At 36.2% G+C, this 24,411-nt stretch overlaps 1 protein-coding gene across 4 annotated transcripts in view; it reads right to left on the bottom strand.

The window, feature by feature from the left end:
• FIGN (fidgetin, microtubule severing factor) overlaps positions 1-24,411 on the bottom strand; it is a 137,289-nt gene that overhangs the window by 2,680 nt on the left and 110,198 nt on the right. For 2 of the 4 annotated variants that reach the window (XM_002749386.6, XM_078329116.1), the window contains one exon: positions 1-6,473. This exon is cut by the window's left edge and continues 2,680 nt beyond it. In XM_002749386.6, coding sequence (XP_002749432.3) covers positions 4,219-6,473 — 2,255 coding nt within the window. In that variant the 3' untranslated portion in view covers positions 1-4,218. Of the gene's footprint in view, positions 6,474-7,023; positions 7,278-24,411 lie in introns of all 4 variants that reach the window. The other 2 variants (XM_078329115.1, XM_078329114.1) reach the window with 2 other exon arrangements.

The raw sequence follows: 24,411 nt of genomic DNA, 5'->3' as shown, positions 1-24,411 counted from the left end.
TTGGTTAGTCACAAGTACAGCTGGTTGTGAATTCTGAAATACTAACAGCTCCAGGTTTGTTAATGTGCTTCATACAAAAATCGGCAGGTGATTCAACAACTGAAGGCTTTACATTTCAAAATAAAAAAAAAACAAAACACTTTGAATTGTAAAATGATCATGTGTATCTCTGCACATATGAAGAGAGGAAGTAAAATGTTGCTTCTGAATAATAAAAAGTAGATGCTTGTTTTAAAGTTCAAATAGGTGGTGATGAAAGAACACACACACATACACACATACAAACACACACACTAATTATATATATATATATATATTAGAACTTTACTTTAGTGGCCTCAATAGTTCAACAAACTGCGTCCCTTTCACTTGCAAAATACAGATTCAATGGTCATGCTACCCAATTCTTCCTAAGAAACATGAGAATGGGATTACAGAAGTCTCTTTCTGCTTGGAGTTGGATACGTTTTTAGAGAAAGAAATTCTAAACGTCTCTAAAACATATTTTCCAACCCACAAATATATTTAAATTTACAAAGACCTATTATAGGAACTAATTTGGATTTTTTTTTTTTTTTTTTTTGGATGTGTTCTTTTGAAAACTGCATAGCCAAGTACTATGCAACCCATGTAAATTGACCTTGCTATTTTACATAGCATAGCCTCTGGATAGCTTTTATCACTTGCCCAGATGGTGTTTGGCCTATGTATTTTAGTGGAATGGTTTATTTTCTCCTTGATAGGTTTCAAATGCACAAGAAAACATTATACCCGTCTATCTGCATTTGAGTAGAATACAAACTGACTAATAGATAAACATTCCGTGTGAAAGTAAATAGCCTTAAAGTATACTGCCTTCACATTCCATTGATCAGCTCAGTCAGCAAAGTTTTTCATATTGTCACTAATGTTCTAAATATTTGGGGGAGAAGCATGCCAGAAGTGTAGAGTATTTCCATTTGTGTCACATATAAGGTCATTATGAACTACCTCTTGAGTTTCTATTGATCCCAGTACTGAAGTGATTTCCTTCACTTCCTTTTTTTCACTGTTGGAAATGTTACTGCAGTTGGGAAGAAGGGAATTAGGGGCTGTAAAGTGGAATGGCTCAATCTCTTAGCCAGACAGTGAGGGATTTGGACTGGCTCATTACCTTACCTTCATTAATAGCCTTCTCCAAATTCTTAGCAGTCAAAAAGAGGCCAAGAGTATGAAGCCTGATTACTCAGTTGTATTATCACCGACTGTACACATTCACTTCTGGGGCTGTGGTACCCCACCCCCACTCCAAGTTCCAGAATGGATGGTCAGAATAGAGCTCATTATTAAGCTAGTCTATAGAAGAGCTCATAATGCTGCCATGCAGAATCAAAGAACCACAGGAGAGCACTATCTACTCAAAGGTCAGCCTTATCTCCTCCAACAGATCTTCATTTCTTCAACATGCCCAATTTCCTAAGAGATCAAATCTTGGATTTCATGAGGCTAAATGAAAATCACACAAGACTTCAGCTTCTGCCTAAATACATGGATTCTTGACCACTCGTATCTCAAACTAATTTTTAAGTCACTCAAAGCTCTAATTTTTAAGCCATTTAAAGCTAAAAGCCAAGATGTATGACTTCAATTAATTTTCAGTTTTATAAATGAGCGTAAAACACAATAGTGCAGTCATATATTTGGCATTAAATCTTACTAGTCACAAAAAATGTGGGTCAATATTGGATTTTCCAAAGTTGTCTAAATAAGACTGGGTTTGTCAAAACTTGCCAGACGCTTTCAAGTGAACACAGCATGTTGGCGGAAATGAAATGTAATGTCTAAAAGTCAGAAAATAGGTCAGCACTGTGCAAAAGTAAACTTGTCAGTGAGATCAATATGAACATTCAAGTTAATGTGGATATTAGAATTTCCCTACAAGGGATGCGCAGGGTAGACCCAGAACACAATTGTAGCATTTATCCACTTGTGAAAAGCAGAGGAGGACATATTTAAGTATTATTTTTTGTATCCTTAATGAAAGGCACTGCTTTTTAATATGGAATATTTATATTTAAGCACAGTTTTAATTGACAGAATGTCATAGTAAATTAAATTCTGGTTCATTTGCTCAGTTTTTTAGCAACATAAAAAATAAAAAGGGGGAGTAAAGTTCAAGCATCATAAAATTTCAGAAATATGAAATCTCTTATTAGCTTTCTCTATGTTAAGTGTTTCAGAGAATTGGACATTGTGGATAAGATTAGTAAAAACTTTTGAAAGAAAAAAACAGAAAGACCTTTCTTGGGGCTTCTCATTGCATTTATTTAATTTTTTTAAAAAAATGTACATCACTTATTTACTGAATACATAAAATGCCAGTGCTTTGCAACAGTTTTGTTACTGCATCTCTAAACTAAAAAAGGAAAGGGGGAAAAAACCAGCAAAATACATTCAAAAGGCCAGGCTGTTCTGCTTATGCACGGGCAGTGGCTGTGGAAAGCTCCAGCCTGCACTGACTGTTCAGAAGCATTGCCAAACATCAGCCGGCTATCACTGAAAAGTTGCACATAAAGCATTAAAGGATACAAAGAACAACTTGACAGAGAACAGTAGAAAAATAGGAAATTAAGAAAAATGCCAGTTATGACATGGGTTGAGGGGGTCATAGACTGAGGTGGAGACAAGCATACATGCTGATGTTTTTGTAAACTAAATTTATGGTGAAAGATGGAAGAAAACAAAGTAACCTGTTTACCAAGCTACACTGCAGTGTGTGTGTGTCCACTTCCAATTTTCTACTTTACTTTCCTAGAGAAATGTAACAAAACTGAGGTAGAAATAAAGCAGGAGCACTACAGCCCAGATTTCAAAATGAGAAGCAAAATTGCACTGACAAGAGTGGAGTCAAAAAGACGGGGAGGGGATGTAGAGGTTCTCTGTGGATATATATATGCGTATAAGTTGGTTGGTTGGTTTTTATTTATGTGTTTGTTTTGATTGCTATCCTCTGCATTCTATCAAATAGCATGGCAAGTCTATAAGCTAGATTAGTGAATAGAATGACACCATTCCCAGCAGTTTTAAGAGATAACTTGCAAACTACCACCACCACCATCACTACCACCACCACCACCACTACCACCTATGCAGTAAAAAGGCAGTCATAGTTCGTACGTACTGTGACTTTCAGGGTCCTAAACAGGTCTTGTGGCTGACTGGTCTAGACACTAACACAAACCGAATAAGTAGCTTTCAATTAACCAGTGTACCTTTTAAGAACATTTTCACTTAATTATCAAGGAGCAATGTACTAAGAACTCTTGCAGTTATTGACATAAAGAATTATTCTGCTCTGGTTAGTTTCCCATAATTAGTAAAAGAACTTAGAAAAAATCCTTCCATTTCTACTTTAAACTGTAAATATGCCGTTGTATCACACTTCAGTATTTTTCTGGATACATTCAAAGTAATTTTCCTTGCTATTTTCCAATTGTTGAGGTAAACATACATTTTAATATAAAGTAACATTGAAGCCTATCCTATTACTCTCAGCAGTACATAGTGCTTTCAACACATTCCTTTGAGGTACTGTACAAATCACAATCACTTTCCTGAGTTTTTGCAGACAAGAACATTAAAAGAAATGAACTGCAGAAATTAAGGTCCAGATTACCGTTACCCTGTTTTACCTGTTCTTAGCTTAATACTGCAGAACAGACAGGATTGAGGAATACTGTTGCTCTTAAAATGGCAAAAATCTGGTTTTCTGTCGTAACACAACTGTTCATCTCTTTAGTCCGATAATGTTTGAAGTTAAAGCTCTTTATATTAGCACATGCCACCAATGTAATTGTGAGGCAAACAAAAAATAAAGCACCACTCCAGGCACTTGACAGCAACTAAATCTCGAGAACAGCAGAATGGAATCAACACACGAGGTTCATGTCCTTCTGAAATCAACACACTTGCACCTTGCTCCTTGGTGAGTGTTGTCTAGCTTGAACAGAACTGAGCATCCACATATGCTTTCTGTCATCTGGGGCTTTCAAATCAGAAGCTCTCATTTGATGCACTTTTCCTCCAAACCTACCCTGACTCTAAAGATGCAACTTAATCATCATCTTCCCCAGTACCCTTTGCAATTTAAACACTACTGGAAAGGGGCTCTATTCCCTATATAGCAGGTTTTATGTGTGTGTGCCAACATTCATTACATTTTTTTTTCTAAAGAAGTTATCACTGACTGCAACCAAACATTTTGTTCCATTCAACATACATATCAAGCTCCTTTTGAGATATGCTAGGCTGAATCTTGCAGAAAGCATTTTCAAAGTCTTGATATGTAACTGGCCTCAACTGGCTGGGCATAATGGCTGAAAGGTCTGTGGCTGGCATGGCATGGAGGGGGCCCACCACTGCTTCCTGACACAAATGAGCTACGTCTAGTCCAGAAAAGCCTTCTGTGCGCTGGACGAGCAGTGCAAACTCCTTGTCATTGAGACAGTAATTGTGCTGTGAGAGCAGTTGTACTATTATCTGGTGCCTCGCTGTGCTGTCAGGAAGTGGGATTAAAAGTCGTTTCATGAAGTACCTCCGAAGAGATTCATCTATTTCTTCTGGTTTACTGGTGGCACAAATTACTACGATTTGGTCCTCAGCCGAAGTTAGTACAGTGTCCAGTTGCATCAGAAATTCGGTTCTCATCCGACTGACTGGACTGTGTTCCTCACTCACTTGAGAGGAGAGAAGCATGTCAATGTCACTAACAAAAATCACTGAGGGCTGGCGACACCTGGCCACAAGAAAAGAGGCATGGATAATTTTCTCTCCTTCTCCTAACCACTTGGCAACTAGTCCAGAACCGGCAATTTTGAAAAATGTGGCCCCCAGCTGACTAGCGATGCATCTGCCCAATAATGTCTTGCCTGTCCCCCGAGGTCCAAATAAAAGGATGCTTCGAGGTAAGGCCGTCAGTCCACTGAATGCGTCTGACCTCAACACTGGCCATAAAACCTCCTCTTTAATGACAGCCTTCACCAGGTCGAGACCAGCAATGTCGTTCCAGTCCACTGGAGGTCCTTGGGTGATAATCTCATTGGTTACCAGGTCAATGAGGTGCGTGTCAGTATTCTTCAGTTGCTCGTCCACAGAGTGGTTGGATGAGGTAGCTGCACGGAGTCCAGGGCCTTGCATTGTGTGAGAGAGGAGCTGCCTGTGCTCGTCCCCATGCTCACTCATTACTGGCGATGTGTACTTCCCAAAGGATTCACTGGATCTTGATCCCAATGAATTTTTAGCAGTACTGTAGGAAGGAGGGGTCAGAGCCCTACTGGACTGGCTGCTGAATTTCCTTTGCTGTTCAGAGGACATTAGCTGCTTCGTTGGCTTAAATGCTAAGGATGATGTTTCAGCACTTCTGTCAAAGCCATTCCCCCGATTTGTGTTTGAAATGCTGTTGTCGGGCATTCTGTACATAGGACTCTGTGTAGATCTCTGTTGGCCATAGCTGTAATTTCCATAACTGGAGTCCATTTCTCCTTGCCCTGCCATATAGAAAGCTTTCCTTTTGAGAGAACTTGCCGAACTGTTTGTCAGAGCCGATGGTGCAATAGGTGTCAAACCATGGCCCTGGTAGGTGTAGCCAGGAACAGTGGTGGGGGGTAGGGGAGTGGGAGCAGGAATTCCTGAAGGCAGGTATGCTGAAGGTGGAGGCGGTGCCCCACCAGGGCTGTACCCAGACCCCACAGCAGTCTGAGGAGGATAGCTAGCAGACGGATAGCTGTAACTGGAGAGGTTAGAAGTCCCATTGTAGCCTGGGACCAAGGCTGGTGGTGGAGGAGGTGGTGGCGGGGGCTGTAGTAGCCCAGAGCTATGCAAAGGAGATGGATGAGGTGAAGGAAGTGCAGGTGCTGGCTGGCTACTGTAAGTAGAATGTAAATATGATCCATTGTATCCTGGGGCATATTCCTGAGATGGGAGCCCTGCATGAAGACTAGGTACAGTGTGGCTTCCACAGGTACTACTTGAGTAACTAGGTTCTGTCAGGTTGCTGGCTACCCCAGGAGAGCTCCCTATACTTGCAGAGACATCTGTTGGAGGGAGGGCTGAACTGACTCCAGCTTTGCTGGCAGTGATAACATCCGGAACACAGTTCATGGGATAAACAGCTTCTGAATTCAAGGAAGGCTGCCAGGGTTCACTTTCATTTTTCCGACCGTTCACCAGCCCTGATGGTGCATCCGAATAGTTGCTGAGTACAGGTCGGTCCACGGGACCTTCCAAAATGCCGGAATACTTCTCTGCATATTTTTTTAGTAGGTTGGATGCAGTCAGAGCAGATATGTCATCATTCGCCCAGGCATACTGATAGGTGCGCTGCAAATGACCTCTGTAGGCTTCGACTTTGTGGGCAGGAGACCGAGTGGTTGAGGTGATGTCAAAGTGCTGTTCTGGCCACTGGGCATGCTCTGGCGTCCACTGCATCTTCAAGCCTAAGGATTTTGGGGGGAAAAAAGTTGATTTACTTAGACAGTCATCAGAACTCTTAAAGCTTTCTCCCCAACTTCTTTTGTTACCTATAATTTTCCATTAATGATATGCATACTCTAAAAGCTCTACACTGCTTATAATACCTATTATGACCCCAATAATAGGTACTCTTTAAAATGGATTAAACTTCAGCTCTGTTTAAAAAACTACACTGAGTTTAAAAGGTAACTCTGTAGTTACCTATATACTTTGCATTTTTAAGTAATAAGTCAATCTATTTCTGTCAAGCACATCAGCTTACTTACTGCACACACACACAATCATATATATATATATATATATATATATATATATGTACACACACAGTCCAGTCAAATTAGAATTCAATCATAGGTTCTTACAATAAAATAAGTAAACATTTTAAATATCTTACACATGCCAGTATTAACATGTACAATGTCTAGTTATTCTGTCTGTTCACATCACAGTTTCTGTTTTACATTTTAAGCAATATAAAAATGAGACACAGCTGACAGATCACATCTAGGATACCTCTCTTATTTGGTACTACACCTAGTTAGCACAGTATAATGCTCCCTGCGCAGAACAATATGACACAGACATAGCAGGTCATTCCATAATCCAACTCTCATCTAAAGTGGTCCACGACAGTTTCAAATCTGCTTCGTGGAGTGCAGCAAAGCAATCTCCCAGGCAGCGCTCCATCGCTTTCATCGCACAAAGCCTACAACTCGGTATGAATTACAACTGGCTCCTTTCTGCCTCTCAGTTCTGTTGTTGAGTCTCTGAAAAAAAAAACAAGCATCACTTGTCTGTCGGTCTTCCAGCATTCTCTCCTTCTCTTATAATCCCCCCTCCCGTTATAGCCTGCAAGGTACTAAGATGGTAGTGTGTGTGTGTGTGTGTGTGTGTGTGATATATATATATGAGAGAGAGAGAAAGAGAGAGAGAGAGAGAAAGAAAGAAAAAAAGGAAACCGAGGGGAAAAGGAAGATAAGAATGGATTCTGGATTCTAACACTTTCAATTTCTATAGGACACCATGTAGGGCATACACTAACGAGTACAACTAGATAGATGATCTGGGTAATTCTATCATCTGCTGGGTTACTAAGTGAAGCAATGTTGACTAGGTAGCAAACTATAAAATGAGTATTTTCTCATTTAAGAAAAAAAAATACTAGGTAGTCAGAATAATTTGAATTTTAAATTGCAAAGAGACTTTAGAAATTACTTTATTTCACAGATTAGGAAACCAGGGCCCAAAGCGATTTATCATGCACCCTCGAGGTCTCACATAGAGTTAGTTACAGAAGAGGACTCGTACCCAGTCTAATCTCTGCTTGGTTTAACACTTCCTATTCTGGTACAGCTATGTTAAGCAGCCCTCCTTCATCTTTTTTGTATTACCCAAAGTCAATTTTGCAAATTGTCTTGTGCCCTCTGCCAGAGATGCCTTGATGAGGAGAAGGCATGGTCTACATGAAGCATCGATGGCATCAATCCCCTTCTGAACTACTACAGTCTATTTTGTCAGCTTCTACCCTCTTCTGTGCTCCTCCTACAAGCTCTGTGGCTCTTCATTCCCTGACTCTGGCTTCTGACATGGCCGGCTTTGACTTACTGAGCTAAACTCTAACATAGCACACAGTTTGGTAACAGAATGGCATGTTGATTCCCTTCTGACTCCCTCTTCCTTGTTTGCAAAACCACTGCACCAGACACTGGAAGTTAATTAGCAGGATGATGCTGTGCTAATTGTGTTAATTTACAAGGTTTTAGTCAAAGAGAATCATGCCAGGGCTGGCACTGCTGTCATGCTTCCGACTTAATGATTAAGAAATACTGAAAACAAGGTGGGAAGGATTGCAGTAATTACACAATAAATGAATAAAGCAACAGGATTCATTTGCAAATATATTTTACTGCAATTGTACTCATTTGCATTTTGATTTTTTAAAAGGATCCATGTAGATATTCATTTGCAAATCACAACTCAGTTAAATTAAGTCTGAATGCTGCACAGTGTAACTTAATCAACCTTTATATATATATATATTTTTTTTAAGTAAAAATTCTAAAGACCTCACTTCTCTTGTACATGCAACAATTCTTTCTTCAGATTCCCTCAACTACCCCCAAATATTCATATTTCTGTTTTAAAACTTATTTATTATTAAATAATCTCATCAAATGAGAAAATAGTATTATAAAATCCTGATGAAATGCAGCTTGCATAATTTCACTCAGATAAACCCTGAGTGTGAGTTCTAGGAAGAACTAAAGTGGTATTCTTAATTATTTCTGCTTTCTCAATCATTACTTTTTAAGGGGGAGAAAAACATACCACAAAATGGGTGAAATGACCGAAACCACACTTAAAGGGGAAAAGATGCAATTTTAATGAAGCAGCATTTCAGGAATCATACTTTCATTAAATTCAACTGGAAATTATGAAGAGCAAATCACCAGGAACCAATCGCAAGTAATCAGTATCTAAATTCTTCTAGTGTCATGGGATTTACTTCAAGCCTTATAAAAAGGAGAGAATATTAATGTGGCTGTAATATAGAACTATCTAAAAGACCTACAAATTCATTAGTCCTGTAAATTATTTCTAGGAAACTTCTATTATGTTTTTTTCTCTAAAATGTTATTAAAATACAGAATAGAGAAAATAAGAACCCACATATGCTATAAGTATAAATTTGAGTAGATTGATACAGAAAAACATGAAAAAAATTCTTAAAGGGCTCAACAAATAATTTAGAAGTACGGGCAATGGAACTTACCAGGACACACACAAACGCACGCACACGTAAGTTAAAGGATGGCTTCCTTTCAGTTTGCTGAGCTAAGCCATTGTCAGCATAAGTTCATAAACATACATAACAAACATTAGGAAGAAATATGCTCTTTAACATGAAACTGCCTAATTTTTTTTTTTTAAAAAACAGGAATTGGGAACCCCCACCTGTATTCACTTAAATAATGTTTTCTTGTAAATTTATTACTTATGAAAGAGATGAAAAATGATTTTAATAAGGTATAATCACTGTAATAGACAACATCATACAGTTTAAATAAAATAGATTATCCACTTCATACAGTATGTCAGCAGTTTAACTCTAGCAAAACTAAATTTCATAAGATTTATTTTTCACCTAAAATTAAGCAAAGATGATATTTATCAAAATTATTTATTTGGAACAATTACTGAATATGCCATTGCCTTTTGAGTCTAATGCTATTTTTGGATGTGCTTACCAAGATAATTGAAAGTTTGTTTCTGGATGCATACTAAATAACAATAACTTTTGCAGGGCTGCAAAAGGCAAGATTGAGTTTTGTTTAAATACAAGGGAACAGACTTATTCATATCCCCTGAAACATGATAATTTATCCAGTGCTTTGAAATCATTAATGTTATTTGAAAGCATAAGTTAATTTAACCATAAACTAATTCTTGGTATTAGCAGGAGCCGAGGAAACCAGTGTTCAGGAGACTGTCTTGGCCTTCAGAGTGAAGAGCCTTTTTGTTGGCTCCTTGAATTTAACACTAATTGGGAACTGGTAACCAAACTTATTTTTTTTTTGTCATTGATATTGTGTTTATTGGTGGTGATATTTCTGATGTGAAATGAAACAAAAACACAGAGTCAAATGTTTTCTGAACAACGAGAAAAATCCTGCTTTGTTTGCTCGCATTGCAGTTATCCGTGAGTCAGAAGCAATAAATTTGTGTCAGTTAACTTGGCACTCAAATAATGGGATGAGTTTTAAAAACAGCTCATATGGTTTCTCTTCAGAACATGGAGATGAGTCTCAGAAACTATTTTAACATTAGAAACATGACTTTAGAACAATAACTCCCACTGTTTTTTTGAAATAGCTTAAATAGGTACAGTAAAATTTCAGAAAACAGTGGAAAGTAAGAAAAATAGTTTTAAAGATTGAAGACTTGTTCCAAAACATCAAGTTTTGTTTTGGAAAGGATCAGAACATTCTTAATACAGCTGGCAAATTTCATCATGCAATGTGGTTTTTTGAAACTACATAATCTAATAGAAAATTGCTTTTAAGATAATTTAAGGGTTACACAGGAATGACAGGTACTACAGTAAATATCTGAGAATTCTGTTCAAATTTTATTGTTATGGGATGAATCCATATATATATAAATGAACAAATCTATATTTCCTATATAACTGGATGGTTCGGATAACATTTGCCATTCTTACCATTACTGACCATTTGATAACTTAGGTTTCATTACTCAACGGTTACTGCCTTGTTGCTTTACTTTTTCCATTTTGCTCTTTAACTCGTTTTGAAACAAAACAACTATAGATTCCTCTAAAGTTCTGCCATGGCTGCAAAATTGTAAAGAGTAATAGAAAAAAATGAAGGGTATAAAAGCAACTTTGAGACTAAAATAAAAGGTTAGGTCATTAGAATCTACTTTTAGCATACATTCCTAGATATATCAATGTGAGGCACTCACTACCCACCCCATCCCTTATATACGCATGCTATTCAACAGTTCCTCAGGTCTAAAATAGTTGCTCCCTTTTACAATGTTCCCATAGGGTAATTTTGGCTGCTAGGGGCTCTGCCTTCACTTGTATGTTTTCTCATACTTCCTAAGGGCAGGGACCTGAGGCAAACACCTGCAGGCATGGTGGGTATACCTGCTTTAAAACAGATGCATAGCAGTCACATAGGCCTGCATGACATTACTATACCTATTAAATTTATTTGAGCTATTGCACCTCTGACCCTTTCATTATTTTTTAATATTAAAAAATTACAATATTAGCAAGCATTTCTCTGAAAAACAATCACTACTGGGGTAAATACTGTAAAGTAATTATAACACTCTACAGCTATATGTTAGTTCTGCCATTGTGACCCAACAGATTCATCATCTCTTGGGTCACAATGGCAGAACTAACATATAGAGCATTGAAAATGCCCAGTAGAGAGTAGAAAATTCATTAGCTAAAAATATAGGTCTACGCAGTGAAGAACCTTCTGAGAGAAGAATTGTACACCTCCTGGCACTGCAAAATGGCCCTGTGCAATATCTACTTCTTATCATCCTTCAAGGGGAGTGATGACCAAATAACACGTTTGAGAAGACTAATGCAGCCCTGTCAACTCAACCTCATAAGCCAAGAGGCCAACACAGCATTATCTAGTATTACTAGTACTAACTCATTTGATCTGGAAACTTTTTCAGCTCATTCCTCAATAATTCTTGGCTTTAAAATATATGGCATCAAATCTACAAGTAACAGAAAGGGAAAAAAGTGAGGAAGACACACTGAAATTACATGTCGTTTTTACTTAATTTTGTACCATCTTTAGAGCAGCAAAATTAGAAGACTGTGTAAACTAAATGGAATAGAGGGGCTGTCAAATTTTAAATTTAGTTGAACTACATACAAAGCATTGTGGTTCAATGCAAAAAAGGAGGATCCGTTTGTCACAAGGTGATGAAACCTTTTCAGCTCTCTTTTTCCCAATTTCACATCCTAAATTCTCCAAAATTAAATTCTGATTTTAAAGATTAACAGAACTTTAAAATGGCCTAACCAATTCAGACATTCTGACTTTTAGATTGACGTTTCACTTATAATGATGTTTTACAGGATTGGATACTATTTTGCATAATATAGTATTTTATTTGGACCCATTGATAGATTGGGATAGAAAGGAAGTAAAGGAACATAAAGATGGTTCTAGACTTTTGTTTCCCAGGTGAAATTTCAGCCTGTACATTCAGTCCACTGGCAGCATTGCTTACGCCATCACTTATTTGTTCTAATCTTGGTTAAGTTGCTTAAGCACATCATACTCACTTACTCAGCTGTAATATGTGTATTATTATGGTACTATTTACCTGGCTGTACTGCTATTAAGATAACCCAAATAATATTTTATGAAAACACTTCCCAACTGTGAACTGCTCCACAAATATTTCTTAGTATTCTTTTATTTTGAAAAGGTCAGAAGTGCATTAAACACAAAACAAAACAACATTGGCTAGACAGAAAAGAAAAAAAGTAAAATCATTCCCAGAATTTATAAGTCAGTTTTCCTTCAACTTCAGGACAGCAACTGAAAAGGAAATTTTCCAGTGGGACTGTTGATTCCAAGAAAGATATAGAAATTCTCTCATTCTGAGCAAAACACGGAGCATACTTGCCTTAGTCAAAAAGGTGTCAACATTCCAAATGTTTTCAAGTATTTTATTTATTCTTTTATGTTTCCTGTGACTCAACATTTTAGAGATCAAAACTAAGAAACAAAGCACTTAGAGGTTTAAAACTAGTTAAAACTGTTAAAACTCATTTTAAAACCTGCAGTTTCAAAATGAGATATTCCAATTATGTAACAATGCTGTCAAATAATTTTTTTCTCTTTAAATCAAATTTTCACACCTCAAGCCTCCAAATTGTAATACCTTTTGCAGCACCCCCACCCTATTCCACCTTATTTGCATAAAGGAATGCTAAAAAAAAGTATGAAGGCATTTCTGGCTAAATGGTTCTTAGTAAACGTAGTTCAGATACCTCATCCTCTTATAGAGAAATTGCAACCTGACAGCCTGAGGGTAGCATATACCCCACAACTGTGTTTTGTGTGGCCAGCGCAGGGTTTTAAAAATCACTCAACTTTATGTTTTAAAAGATCCGTCTCAAAAAAAAATTAATAAAACTTTCCATATTTCTCATTTTTCAGACAAGATCTTACAACACTTCATTCTTGTCTGGCAACAGCTGTCTGATTCGGGGGACCAGCTTCCCGCTTGGTGCATATCCTGCCCTTTCCACTTGGTCCTGTTGCTCCTCTCCCCCTGAAAATGTCAGGTATTTTAATGGCATCTACCAGGTCACACAGGCATTTAAATTTAGGACTCCATGTTAAAGCTTCAAGCTCCAGTTTCTTCACTTATGTATCTTTTCTTGAAATCCAGAAACTATACAAGTCTAAAAGTTAAAAAAAATTCCCCAATATTGTTTTTTTTTAATGATAAAAGACCCTCCCTGCCCTCTTACAACACAACACATGGGAAATAATTGATAATTTTCTTATTGATTCAGTGTCAATAGTACAATAGTGTGGAATAATGAATGGTATTTTTAAAAACTGGTCCCAGATGCTGTTTCAACGTTTCCCCCTTTGCTCTAATTTGTCAGATATTACTTTTTGCTATTTTCCTATCCACTTTCACCATTCCTAATGTACTCCTTTGAATGTAGTATATGTTTGATACCACAAACCAAAGCTTAATTTAACAATGAGTGAGGCTTCTCCTATTAGTCAAATACATGAGTGTTAGTATAACTTTTATAAGGTTATTTAAGAAGCATACTCCAAAGTTATGCTTCTTATTTCCTACAGAACGTTGCTGGGTAGATAGTATCTAGGTAAGCAATACATGCTGTTATCTAACTGTCATTACTTTGAGCTTAATGAAAGCCTGTGTTTAATGTTACAGGCACCATGACTTGGACTAGGATGGTAAGAATATATACTCTGTGTTTAAACTGAAGTTGTGGGTAGCTTATGATCTGAATTGAGTTCTCTACGATACATTAAATTTTATTCAAAGCAAGAAAATATTCACTCAACAAATATGACCAAGTGTAATGGTGACTATTTTTGCCAATATTTCATATGGAGGATAAAACTTGATATGCATGGGTCTGATTGGTCATTATTTTTAATATGTAAGAAAATGGCTCGCATTATGAGAATGAATCCATAAGCACTTATGCAAAGCAAATTCTGCTGATGAAAAATATTATGTTTAGATCACTGAACCTAAACTCACTATATAATAAGAATAGAAACTATATTATTTAAAGGAACCCAGGAAATCATACTCATAATTCAAACAAGTACTTTTTTCCTTAAATATCCTATACTTAAAGTATACAAGTAAGTATCACACTCACACACAAATCCACATAGTTTAAAATTATAATTTAGATCTATGTTTCCTGTGAGGAGGTGGGTTTTTTAAAAATGTTTCTGTGTAAAATTTTTGAATAACAATCTAAAACCAAGTTTTTTTTTAAAAAAAGTGTCCAAAACTCTGTGTATATTCTATGGTAAGTTATTCAGAAGGAACATAAGGGTGTATGTACACGCAATTTAAAATATACAAATGATTCTTACTCGTAATCTTCCTAAGTGTCACATGTCATTAACTATTGTAAAGGAAAGAGTCTGAGGTAAAAGGGCTGAGTTTTTCATATTTAAAAAAATGTTATTTTGTTTATGCTACTTCTGTGAATTTTAGACAATTTATAATCAGTTTAAATAGCACTTTGTAGTTAACCTTTAAAGTTGTTACTTTGCAGCCTTTCATTTCTCGTGCCCTCTCTTTCCTTTTTCCATATACATTTTTCAATCCATTAAGGCCATCTACCCTCCCCCTAGATCATCAGGACATACCACATATGTCCATAGGGACTTCAGGGGCTAATGAATATGTATGTTCTGTGTCATAACAGAGCACTACCCTCGTTCTGCAGTATCAGCCCTCTTATGTGTGTAAATAACAGGTGAGCTGTAGCATGCAGGGATAAATGGGGTTAACACAACCTGAGAGCCCCATGCTAGATTCATCGCATCCGGCCCGTATGATTGATCCATAAACAGAGTTCCAAATCCCAAAAGTATTATGCATTTTGTAAGTGTTTTGAATCTTTAATTTTTAAAGTCCTTTGCAGAGATAATAATTATCATCATCTTAAAAGTCTGAGGTTATTCCAGTTGATTCTCAAAATACTGTTAGTCATATAAAATATGTTTGCACTTTTAATTAAGAGACATCTGGCATGATGCCAATCTTGAATTGTGACACAGCTGGTATATTTCGTCAATCACAATCCTAAAATGGTATACTAACCACTACATGCACATACAGCTCTTTGTAAATATGTGCGCGTGTATGTGTGTTCTATTTCAAGTATCTAAATGCAAAGCCCAATTTAGTTATATTTAAACTGAACTCTATTCATGCTTTGCCCAACACACAGGCTGAAAAGGGTCAATAAACAAATTCAGAAATTTTCTGAACCCTAAAGCGTTGCTTAAAATGGAATTTGCATTCATCTACTTTTCTGTATTCCTCTGGAACCATACTCTAAAAAGACAATTTACAGAAGCCAAAATAGATACATAAGTCTGCTTATTTAAGATTGAGCAGTTTCATATAATTAGACAAAGAAATAAGAATGTTATTCACATATTAAGGATAAAACTCTTTAACCATTCTCCTTAAAAACTCTTTGCTTTAGGTGACTCTAAAGTATGCAAGGCCCAGACAAAATTTGCTTAGGTTATTTATGCATTTTTCTCTTTTTGGCAATTCATTCATTAATTTTTAATGCAATAGCAAAATAGTGTCTTGGACTTTGAAAAAAATTCTATAGTCAGGGCTGGGTGACATAGTGCATTAATTCAGTGTCCTTCACTCCTGGGACCTGTGTATAATTTAGTCCAGCCTGAAGAAAATAACTTTGATCTGAAGGTAGTGGAAAAAGCTACATATGAAATGAGTTTTGGTAGGTTATGTGTTGCTTTTTGCCAAATAATATATTGTAAGAAGATAAACTGCTTTAGAATACAACCAACACAGCCCAGGATTAAAAGTGAAGAGCTCTTCACAATAGCAGTAGTTTCCCCATCTCTTCATTTTCCCCACACAACCCCTTTCTACAGTCTGGTGAAATAGACTTGAGCACCACCTATAATTGGGATGCTCTGATTTCCAGATAAACTGAACACTGTTAAGGTGCAGTGTGAATGACAGTCCAATCATTAGTGCGGTTGGTTCTTCCATTTGTAAAAACAAAGAATGCTGCATAATGAGCAGAAACGAGAGAGGATATTAGCATCTTCAAAGGAAGTGGCATTTCCTGTCCTGGAGAGGGTGCCCAACAACCTAATCTATGGGAAACAATAGAAGGGATAACAAGTAAAGAAACTGTTTCTTCAGACCCCAACTCTGCACAATTTTATCTACTGTTATGAGGGAAATTGCCATTATGTTAAAAACATTTAGGCTTTGACTGAATGTAATAAATGGCTGATGCAGTCCTGTATGTATTAATCACATGAACAACATACAGATCCCTCTTCTTTTGCTCATGATTCTCCAACTAATTCCAATCCAATTCTCTTCTGTCGTCAATAAACATGGCTTACTTTGTCTCTAATAGAGCAGCTAAAATTAAAGTCGCTCTTTAAAAAAATTAGCCCAGCATGGTGGTGAATGCCTGTGATGCTACATGGGAGGCTGAGACACAAGAATCGCTTGAACTCAGAAGACAGAGGCTGCAGTGAGTTGGAATCATGTTACTCTACCCCAGCCTGGGTGACAGAGTAAGACTCTGTCTCAAAAAAAAATAAAATAAATTTAATAATAATAAAAAAGTTGCTCTCAATATTGTTTTCGGCAGAGTTAAAGGCCTAAAGATGTTACTTCCAGATGGTCTAAAGTATTCTAAAATGTTATACTTCTTATTGATGATTATGACTATTTTACTGGCCTCTTCAATAAGTACAAGTGTTTGCTAATAATTTTAGAAGACAGATTTTCTTCAGCCACATTTAAATTATTTTGTTATTATTATTGTTATTATTTGAGACAGGGTCTAACTCTGTCACCCATCCTGGAGCATGGTGACACGATATTGGCTCACTGCAACCTCCACCTCCCAGGCTCAAGTGGTTGCCCTCCAGCCTCAGCCTCACAGTAGCTGGGACTATAGGCTCATGCTAACACACCTGGCTAATTATTGTATTTTTTGGTAGAGAGGAGGTTTCGCCATGTTACCCAGCGTGGTCTCAAACTGCTGGACTCAACCCACCTATCCACTTTGGCTTCCCAAAAATGCTGGGATTACAGGCTTGAGCCACCACACCCAGCTTAGCCACATTTTTAAACTAGCAAATAATTTAAAAGAAATTTCATTTTAAGTGTGCTAGTTTTATTGTTTATATTAAATGAGTAAGTCAATTTTTCCCTGCTACCTCTTTAAACTGTGAGCCTCTTCACAGCACACAAATTCCCTAAGCAACAGGAAAACTATCTAGAACCATGAAGTAATACAGGTAGGCTATACAAAAACACTCAAATCTAGGTGCCGGTATGTGTGTATGTAAGCCTATGACTGCAGTTGTGGAAAGGCTACAGAGAATATAAGAGAAAGAATGACAGAGAGAAGAAAGATTTTTAAAAACTGCTTTTATCCTAAAAATGATCTGTGCTTTACTAGCTTGATCTATGCTTTAACTAGCTTTATTATTGATAATCCAAGAAACCAAAGAGTATTCTAAATTATTTAACTAACTGATGCACATCATGTTTTTATCAAAACTGAACATTATTTAAGGTTTTCTTTGGCTATATATTTATTATTTGTGGCTTAAACCAAGTCAAAAACTTAAAAAAAATTCCACACTTATAAAACTCCAAATCTTATTGGTGATCTCAAAATATATGATAAATGCTGATTTCCTTAATTGAATACCCATTTTTGGTAAGGTCTAGGTTTACATGAAAAGGAAATAATTAATTTAAAATATGTAACTGAGTTACATGGGAAAACACCCCTATTATTACTATAGAATTATGTTGGTGTTTTCTATGCAATATTTTTCTCCTTTTAAAATAAAATAAACAATTAATAGAATTCATGGTGAATCATAGGTCTAAAAGTAAATTTCTGATTATTGAACTGACATACCTGGAACCAGTATCCTTTTATGTAAATCTTTTTTAAAAACACCAGGATGCCTACTAAGAGTTCTGTGATTTTGTTTATGTTTTACTTTCGATCTTCTGGCCATTATATGATCACTTAGCTAACTTGTAAAGGTTTTTTCTGGTGAGGATGTTGTACTATGCCCTCTGTTTATTTAGTGCTTCTACACCCAGCCATTGTTTTCATATTTTACTTTAGAAATTATTTTATCCAGTTCAATGTCAAATAATATTATGCTCTAAAAAGAACCTATTAAAAATATAGAATAAAATAGTAGATTGCACTATTCCGGCCGTAGCTCCCAGAAGCATTAAAATGTTACTAGAATACCCAAATGACAGCAATGACAGCTTAATCACTTAAAGGCTTTTTACATTAACAGTTTTTTTTTTTTTTCCAATTTGAGTAGTAATATTCCGACATGATTTGATAGGAGGTTACCTGTTAAATACAGCTAAATAACACACTTTTAAAAATATCAAAATCAAGTTTGGCATCTAATGAACATTCCCTTATGCTTTTATGAAATATTAGTGCACATTCATAAGGCTTTGTTTCCTTTATTTTCTCCCACCCGATATATATGTTTTTAAAATTAGTCTGATAATTAGCATGCATGGTCCAACAGCTCCCTGTATTGTTATGATTTTAAGTAGAAGATCCATAATTGAAAGGTGAGCCTATTAATCTGGAGAATAACCTCCACAAACCAAATAGGAATGAATCATTTTTAAGTCTCTACCTCATTTATAGCTTTATGTTCCTAAGAAGAAGAGGAAGAAAAAAAAAAAAAAAACAGAGAGACACAAAAGGTGACCTTATTTAGACATATTAGTCAAGGCAGCCTTTGCTGTTTTTAAGCAAACATGATTGTGACTCCACTTTGTCCATCCAGTTTTTCAGTGTGTAAATTGGATGATGACTTGGACAATTCTCTCTTCATTAGTGAGCTGTGGAAAGGAAATACAGAGGTGGCTTTTCTGCTTTAAACTCTGCAGTGTCTTATAGCTAGATTCCAAAGCATCAAGGAAAGATTATACACACACACACACACACACACATATATGTGTGTGTGTGTATATATATATATATATTTTTTTTTCTAGACAAGCTGTCGTAATTGAAATGAAGTCTAATCAGACTCATTACTGTTTTCAGCAATTTGCACCACCAAAGATGCTTATTAGGTAACTGTGTTTAATAAACCACTCTTTAGAAAAATACCAGTAATGAGCTCTTAACAGCCAATCTTTAGCGTGAATGTAATGTGAAAAGTGTTCCTAGCGCTGAATAGATTTTCACATTTAGTAGTGTCATAATTAAACTCCGTGAATTGGTTGCTGTGATGTTAGATTTATTGCAATAATCTTTTTCTTTTCTATTTTAAATATACTTGGAAATACAGTTATCTTCTATTGGAGCAGGATTATACTCATTGTACAGCAAATTTTAGGCTAGTGCCAACTTAGTCAAGAGGTTTTTCAACTGAGAATTTGTTAACAAACAGTAACCAAATATTTTATGACTGATAACTGATATTAGCTTTCAAGTCTTTCCTTATCAGTATTCCCACACTTCAAAAAAAAAAGTCTTCTAGTCATTGGATTATAGATGAAAATGTATCCCAGATATAAATATATTCTTATCATTAAGAGGAAAAATGGCATTTCTATCACTAAGTTAAAACATTTAAGAAAACAGACATTCTGAAAGGAACATCTAAAGAAACGTCAATTTTTCATAATAGCAGATATAAATAACATTATATTGCTTTATTAGATATTGCTAAAAATGTGAATACCATTTTCCTCCCTGATTCTTCCTTTTTTGCAGCACTATTTACTAAGCTTTTAACATTAAAGGACAGTATTGTGGATATATATTATTTATACGCACTAAGGGTGGTCATGAGAGTTAGCTAGGTTTCTTATTGATAAGGGAAAAAACCACTATTAAATACCTCTGAGGACAAGAGTTTTTCCATGCAAGATGATGCATGTGCTAAGTATATTATCTATAGAAACTATGTTGATTATTCCATTAATAAAATATATCTCAAATGTTGATTATTCCATTAATAGAATATACTTTGAGACATATCCTTATATATATAATGATTATACAGAAGAAATTGAACTTTTTTTTTGGAGAATAACTAAATAAGCTCTTTAGCTTGTAGTAATGAAATGAAACCTCTCTATGGTAAGATAAATATTTTTTTGCTTACTAAAAGCAACCCAAAAGATAACACAATCAGTTTTAAAATGAGATTCTGAACATTCTGAAATGGATCCATAAAGAGAATAAATAAATAAAAAAGTACAAAAAACAAGAGGCAAAGAGTTTATACCCATTCATGATGAAATGTTAAGAAGGATTCTGTTACTGAATGATTCCTCTCCCAATGCAATCTTTGTTTCTTCTAACCTGGCAAGCTTCACGACTCCTAATTGAAGCCAATAAGCCTCCATAACTGTTTTCAGCTTTTTGAATCAATAGGGCCATGAGAACCAAGACTGTCAAATTAATGACTTGTTTCATCTGAGTTTTTGGAATGCACTTCTTTGAATTACAAAGTAGAGAAGAAACCAAATTCATTCCCTTGTGAATTGGTACAGCTTTCAGATCAAAATGTCTTCCTGTTTCTTTAAGTCTTGAATAAATTTGTATTAGGAACCACAAAATAAATAAAAAAAAAAAACAGTGGATTAAACTACTAGAAAACCTATATCCTGCATCTTTAAGTTACTCACAGCTAGACTATTAAAAAAACAAACAAAAATCTAAGAGGGTTCACTTCAGTGCCCTTGAAGTGACTTCTTATAATCTTAAATAACCTTATTTATGAATTATATCATCTATGAATATTTTACAAAAGAGAAGGTATGCTTTGTTTGCTTTTATTACAAAAGCTAAAAGACCTCAAGATGTTAAATAATAATAGTAACAATAACAATATAAAAATCATTTTTGGTGGGTTTTAAAAATAAATTTCCATAAGGATAAATTTAGTTTTAGTTACAAATTTTAGTTAGAAATTGAGTACCTATGTCAGAGATGTCTGAAACAGAGCAGCTCCATCTGGCATAAGAGCTAGGTAAGGTAAGGCTGAGACCTACTAGGCTGCATTCCCAGGAGGTTAGGCATTCTTAGTCATAAGATGAGATAGGATGGCAGCACAAGATACAAGTCATAAAGACCTGGCTGATAAAACAGGTTGAAGTAAAGAAGCCATCCAAAACCCACTAAAACCAAGACAGTGAGGAAAGTGACCTCTGGTAGTCCTCACTGCTCATTATACACTAATTATAATACATTAGCATGCTAAGAGACACTCCCACCAGTGCCAGGACAGTTTACAAATGCCTTGGCAACGGGAAATTAACCTATATGGTCTAAAAAAGGGAGGAACCCTTAGTTCCAGAAATTGCCCACCCTTTTCCAGAAAACTCATGAATAATACACCCCTTGTTTAGCATATGATCAAAAAATAACTATAAGTATACTCAGTTGAAAAATAACCATAAGCATACTCAGTGGAATAGCTTACACTGCTGCTCTACCTATGGAGTAAGCATATTTTATTCCTTTGCTTTCTTAATAAACCTGCTTCTTCTTTACTCTATGGACTCGCCCAGAATTCTTTCTTTCGTGACATCCAACAACCCTGGAACCTTTCTAGTAACACCTAGTTAGCAGCTATTTTATCAGGATCTAACCATGGGTTACAGAGATAGTTGGCAGAATCTGCAACTTAATGTGCAGTCTTAATTTCTAACTTAAGAAACACAAGCTAAGGAGGATGAATATATGCATGAATAAGATTCTAGTGCAAAGAACAAACAACACATAAACACACATGATCATTTAAATCAAGGGATGGGCCAATTGGGCATGATAAAATGCTAATGGTAATGGTAATGGGCAACATGTTAGCCAACTAAGACTTCTGTCTAAATACACAGAGAAGTCATATACTCAAGTTTCTTCTCAAAACAAATTAGAGCTTATTAATCCCTTTCTCTTTCTTTCTTTTCTTTTCTTTCTTTCTTTCTTTCTTTCTTTCTTTCTTTCTTTCTTTCTTTCTTTCTTTCTTTTCTTTCTTTCTTTCTTTTTCTTTTTCTTTCATTGACAGAGGCTCTCTCGGCTCACTGCAACCTCCGCCTCCTGGGTTCAAGCAATTCTCCTGCCTCAGCCTCCTGAGTAGCTGGGACTACAGGCGTGCGCCACCATGCCCAGCTAATTTTTGTATATTTTAGTACAGATGGCGTTTTACCATTTTGGCCAGGATAGTCTTGATCTTCTGACCTCGTGATCCATTCGCCTCGGCCTCCCAAAGTGCTGGGATTACAGGCGTGAGCCACCGCACCTGGCCTAGAGCTTACTAATCCTTAACACTGTCAAGGACCTACAATATCAAATTTGAGCCTTACCATTCGTATCCCTTGCTCAATTCATCACCTGCCATATTCCTGAACTAAAAAAGATTAAGCAAACTTCCTTCCATATATTTCCATGAAACAAGCAAACAGACAAGTCAAAATGAAACCTGAGCATTCAATTTCTTTTACTAGACTTTAAATTGTTTAAGGCTTACTATCCCCTATCACTCACCTTTGGCTTTGGCATATGGGCCAGTGAGTTCCCTTCTTCTCTTCCCTCCTTTCTTCCTGCTTTCAAGTAGTTTGTCAATTATGAGAATACAGGTTACAGAGAAAATATATTGTAAATCTCAAAATTAGAATACAAAAGCATCAACCTTGACTCTGAATCTGGATAGCTTTTACTGTCACTAGAAAAAACAAATAGAATCAGTTGGCTACACTGTTTAAAAAATGACAAATGGCAGTCATGTTCTAATAAATCCAAGTGTCTACGATTATGTGAGAATCCTGCCAAAAGTTCAGGTCTGTCCTTGATGGAGCTTACAATCTATCTTTAGGGGAAATTTAGTAAAAAACAAAACAGTTCCAAATCTAATCGGGAGAGATGGCTATCTAGAGGAGCTAGTAGTTGAGGTATATCTTGAACACTGAATGGAATTTCACCATTTGGAATAGAGAGAGGGGAAGTTTCCTGCCTTTGGCAAAGTTGGTCAAAAGCACGATAAAGCCAAGTATGCAAGTGCTGGAAACAGAGTAGTTTGATAGTTTTAGAAGATAGGACAGAAGTATATGTCTATGCATGGGGGGAGGGGACAGAGGTACATATGAAACTTGAATTCAGATTGCAAAGAGATCTGAATGGTTGTACTTTCTCCCACTGCCAACATAAAGTGCTGCTCTGATTTGTTCTTAAGCAATGTATCAATAATAAAAGTATATAGGACAAATTAGAGGGGAGAAAGACTAGAAGCAGAGGGGAGAAAAAAACTTAAGCAAGAGGAAGGAAAAAAAAATCCACAAAAGATTTCAGAGGTAGAGTCAAAGGATGGGCAAATCAATTATATTTGGGTGAATGAAGGAAAGGAAAGACGGCATTTAAAGGAGATCATTGTAAAAATATAAATATTTGGGAGATATCTGTCCATTGACTAATAGTTTGTGGTGGATATTGCATTTAATCCTCAAATAGCCCAGGGAGGGATTGTTATTACCCTTTATAGGTGATGAAACGGCTTCCCTGAATCTAAGGAACTTTCTTAAGGCTGGCCCAGAGCTAAAGTTGCAACCTTGATCAGGTGCCCCCAAATCACTACACTTTATCTCTCCTTGGAGAACTACTCCAAGGATTTTAGCTTATACAAGCAATGGGCTGGCTGCTGGAGAAGTGAAAGAGAAGTCCAAGCTTTATAAGGAGGTTTGAGAGTCATAAGCCTATGGGAATTCATTGAAACTATGGTAATGGAAGACAGAGTAAAAGAAAATGTGTAGAATGAGATTAGAATGAAATTCTTGGGTTATACCTATTTTCAGGAGTGGGCAACGGGGATTGGAAGGACATTTACAGAGTACAAAGAGAAAAAATAAAGCAGAGAGAACATGCTGTTGCAAAAGACAAGTGAGCATTTTCATATAGAGTGTTTAATTGTAGCACATACATTAGAGAAGTCAAGTAGGATTAGGAAAGAAAACAGGCAATTAACAGGCTAGAGGTGATTTGTAGGAGAGCAATATCAATGGAAGGCAGGA

Source organism: Callithrix jacchus, chromosome 6, assembly GCF_049354715.1.
Source record: "Callithrix jacchus isolate 240 chromosome 6, calJac240_pri, whole genome shotgun sequence".
NCBI lineage: Eukaryota > Metazoa > Chordata > Mammalia > Primates > Cebidae > Callithrix > Callithrix jacchus.
This window is presented reverse-complemented; position numbering and strand designations above follow the sequence as displayed.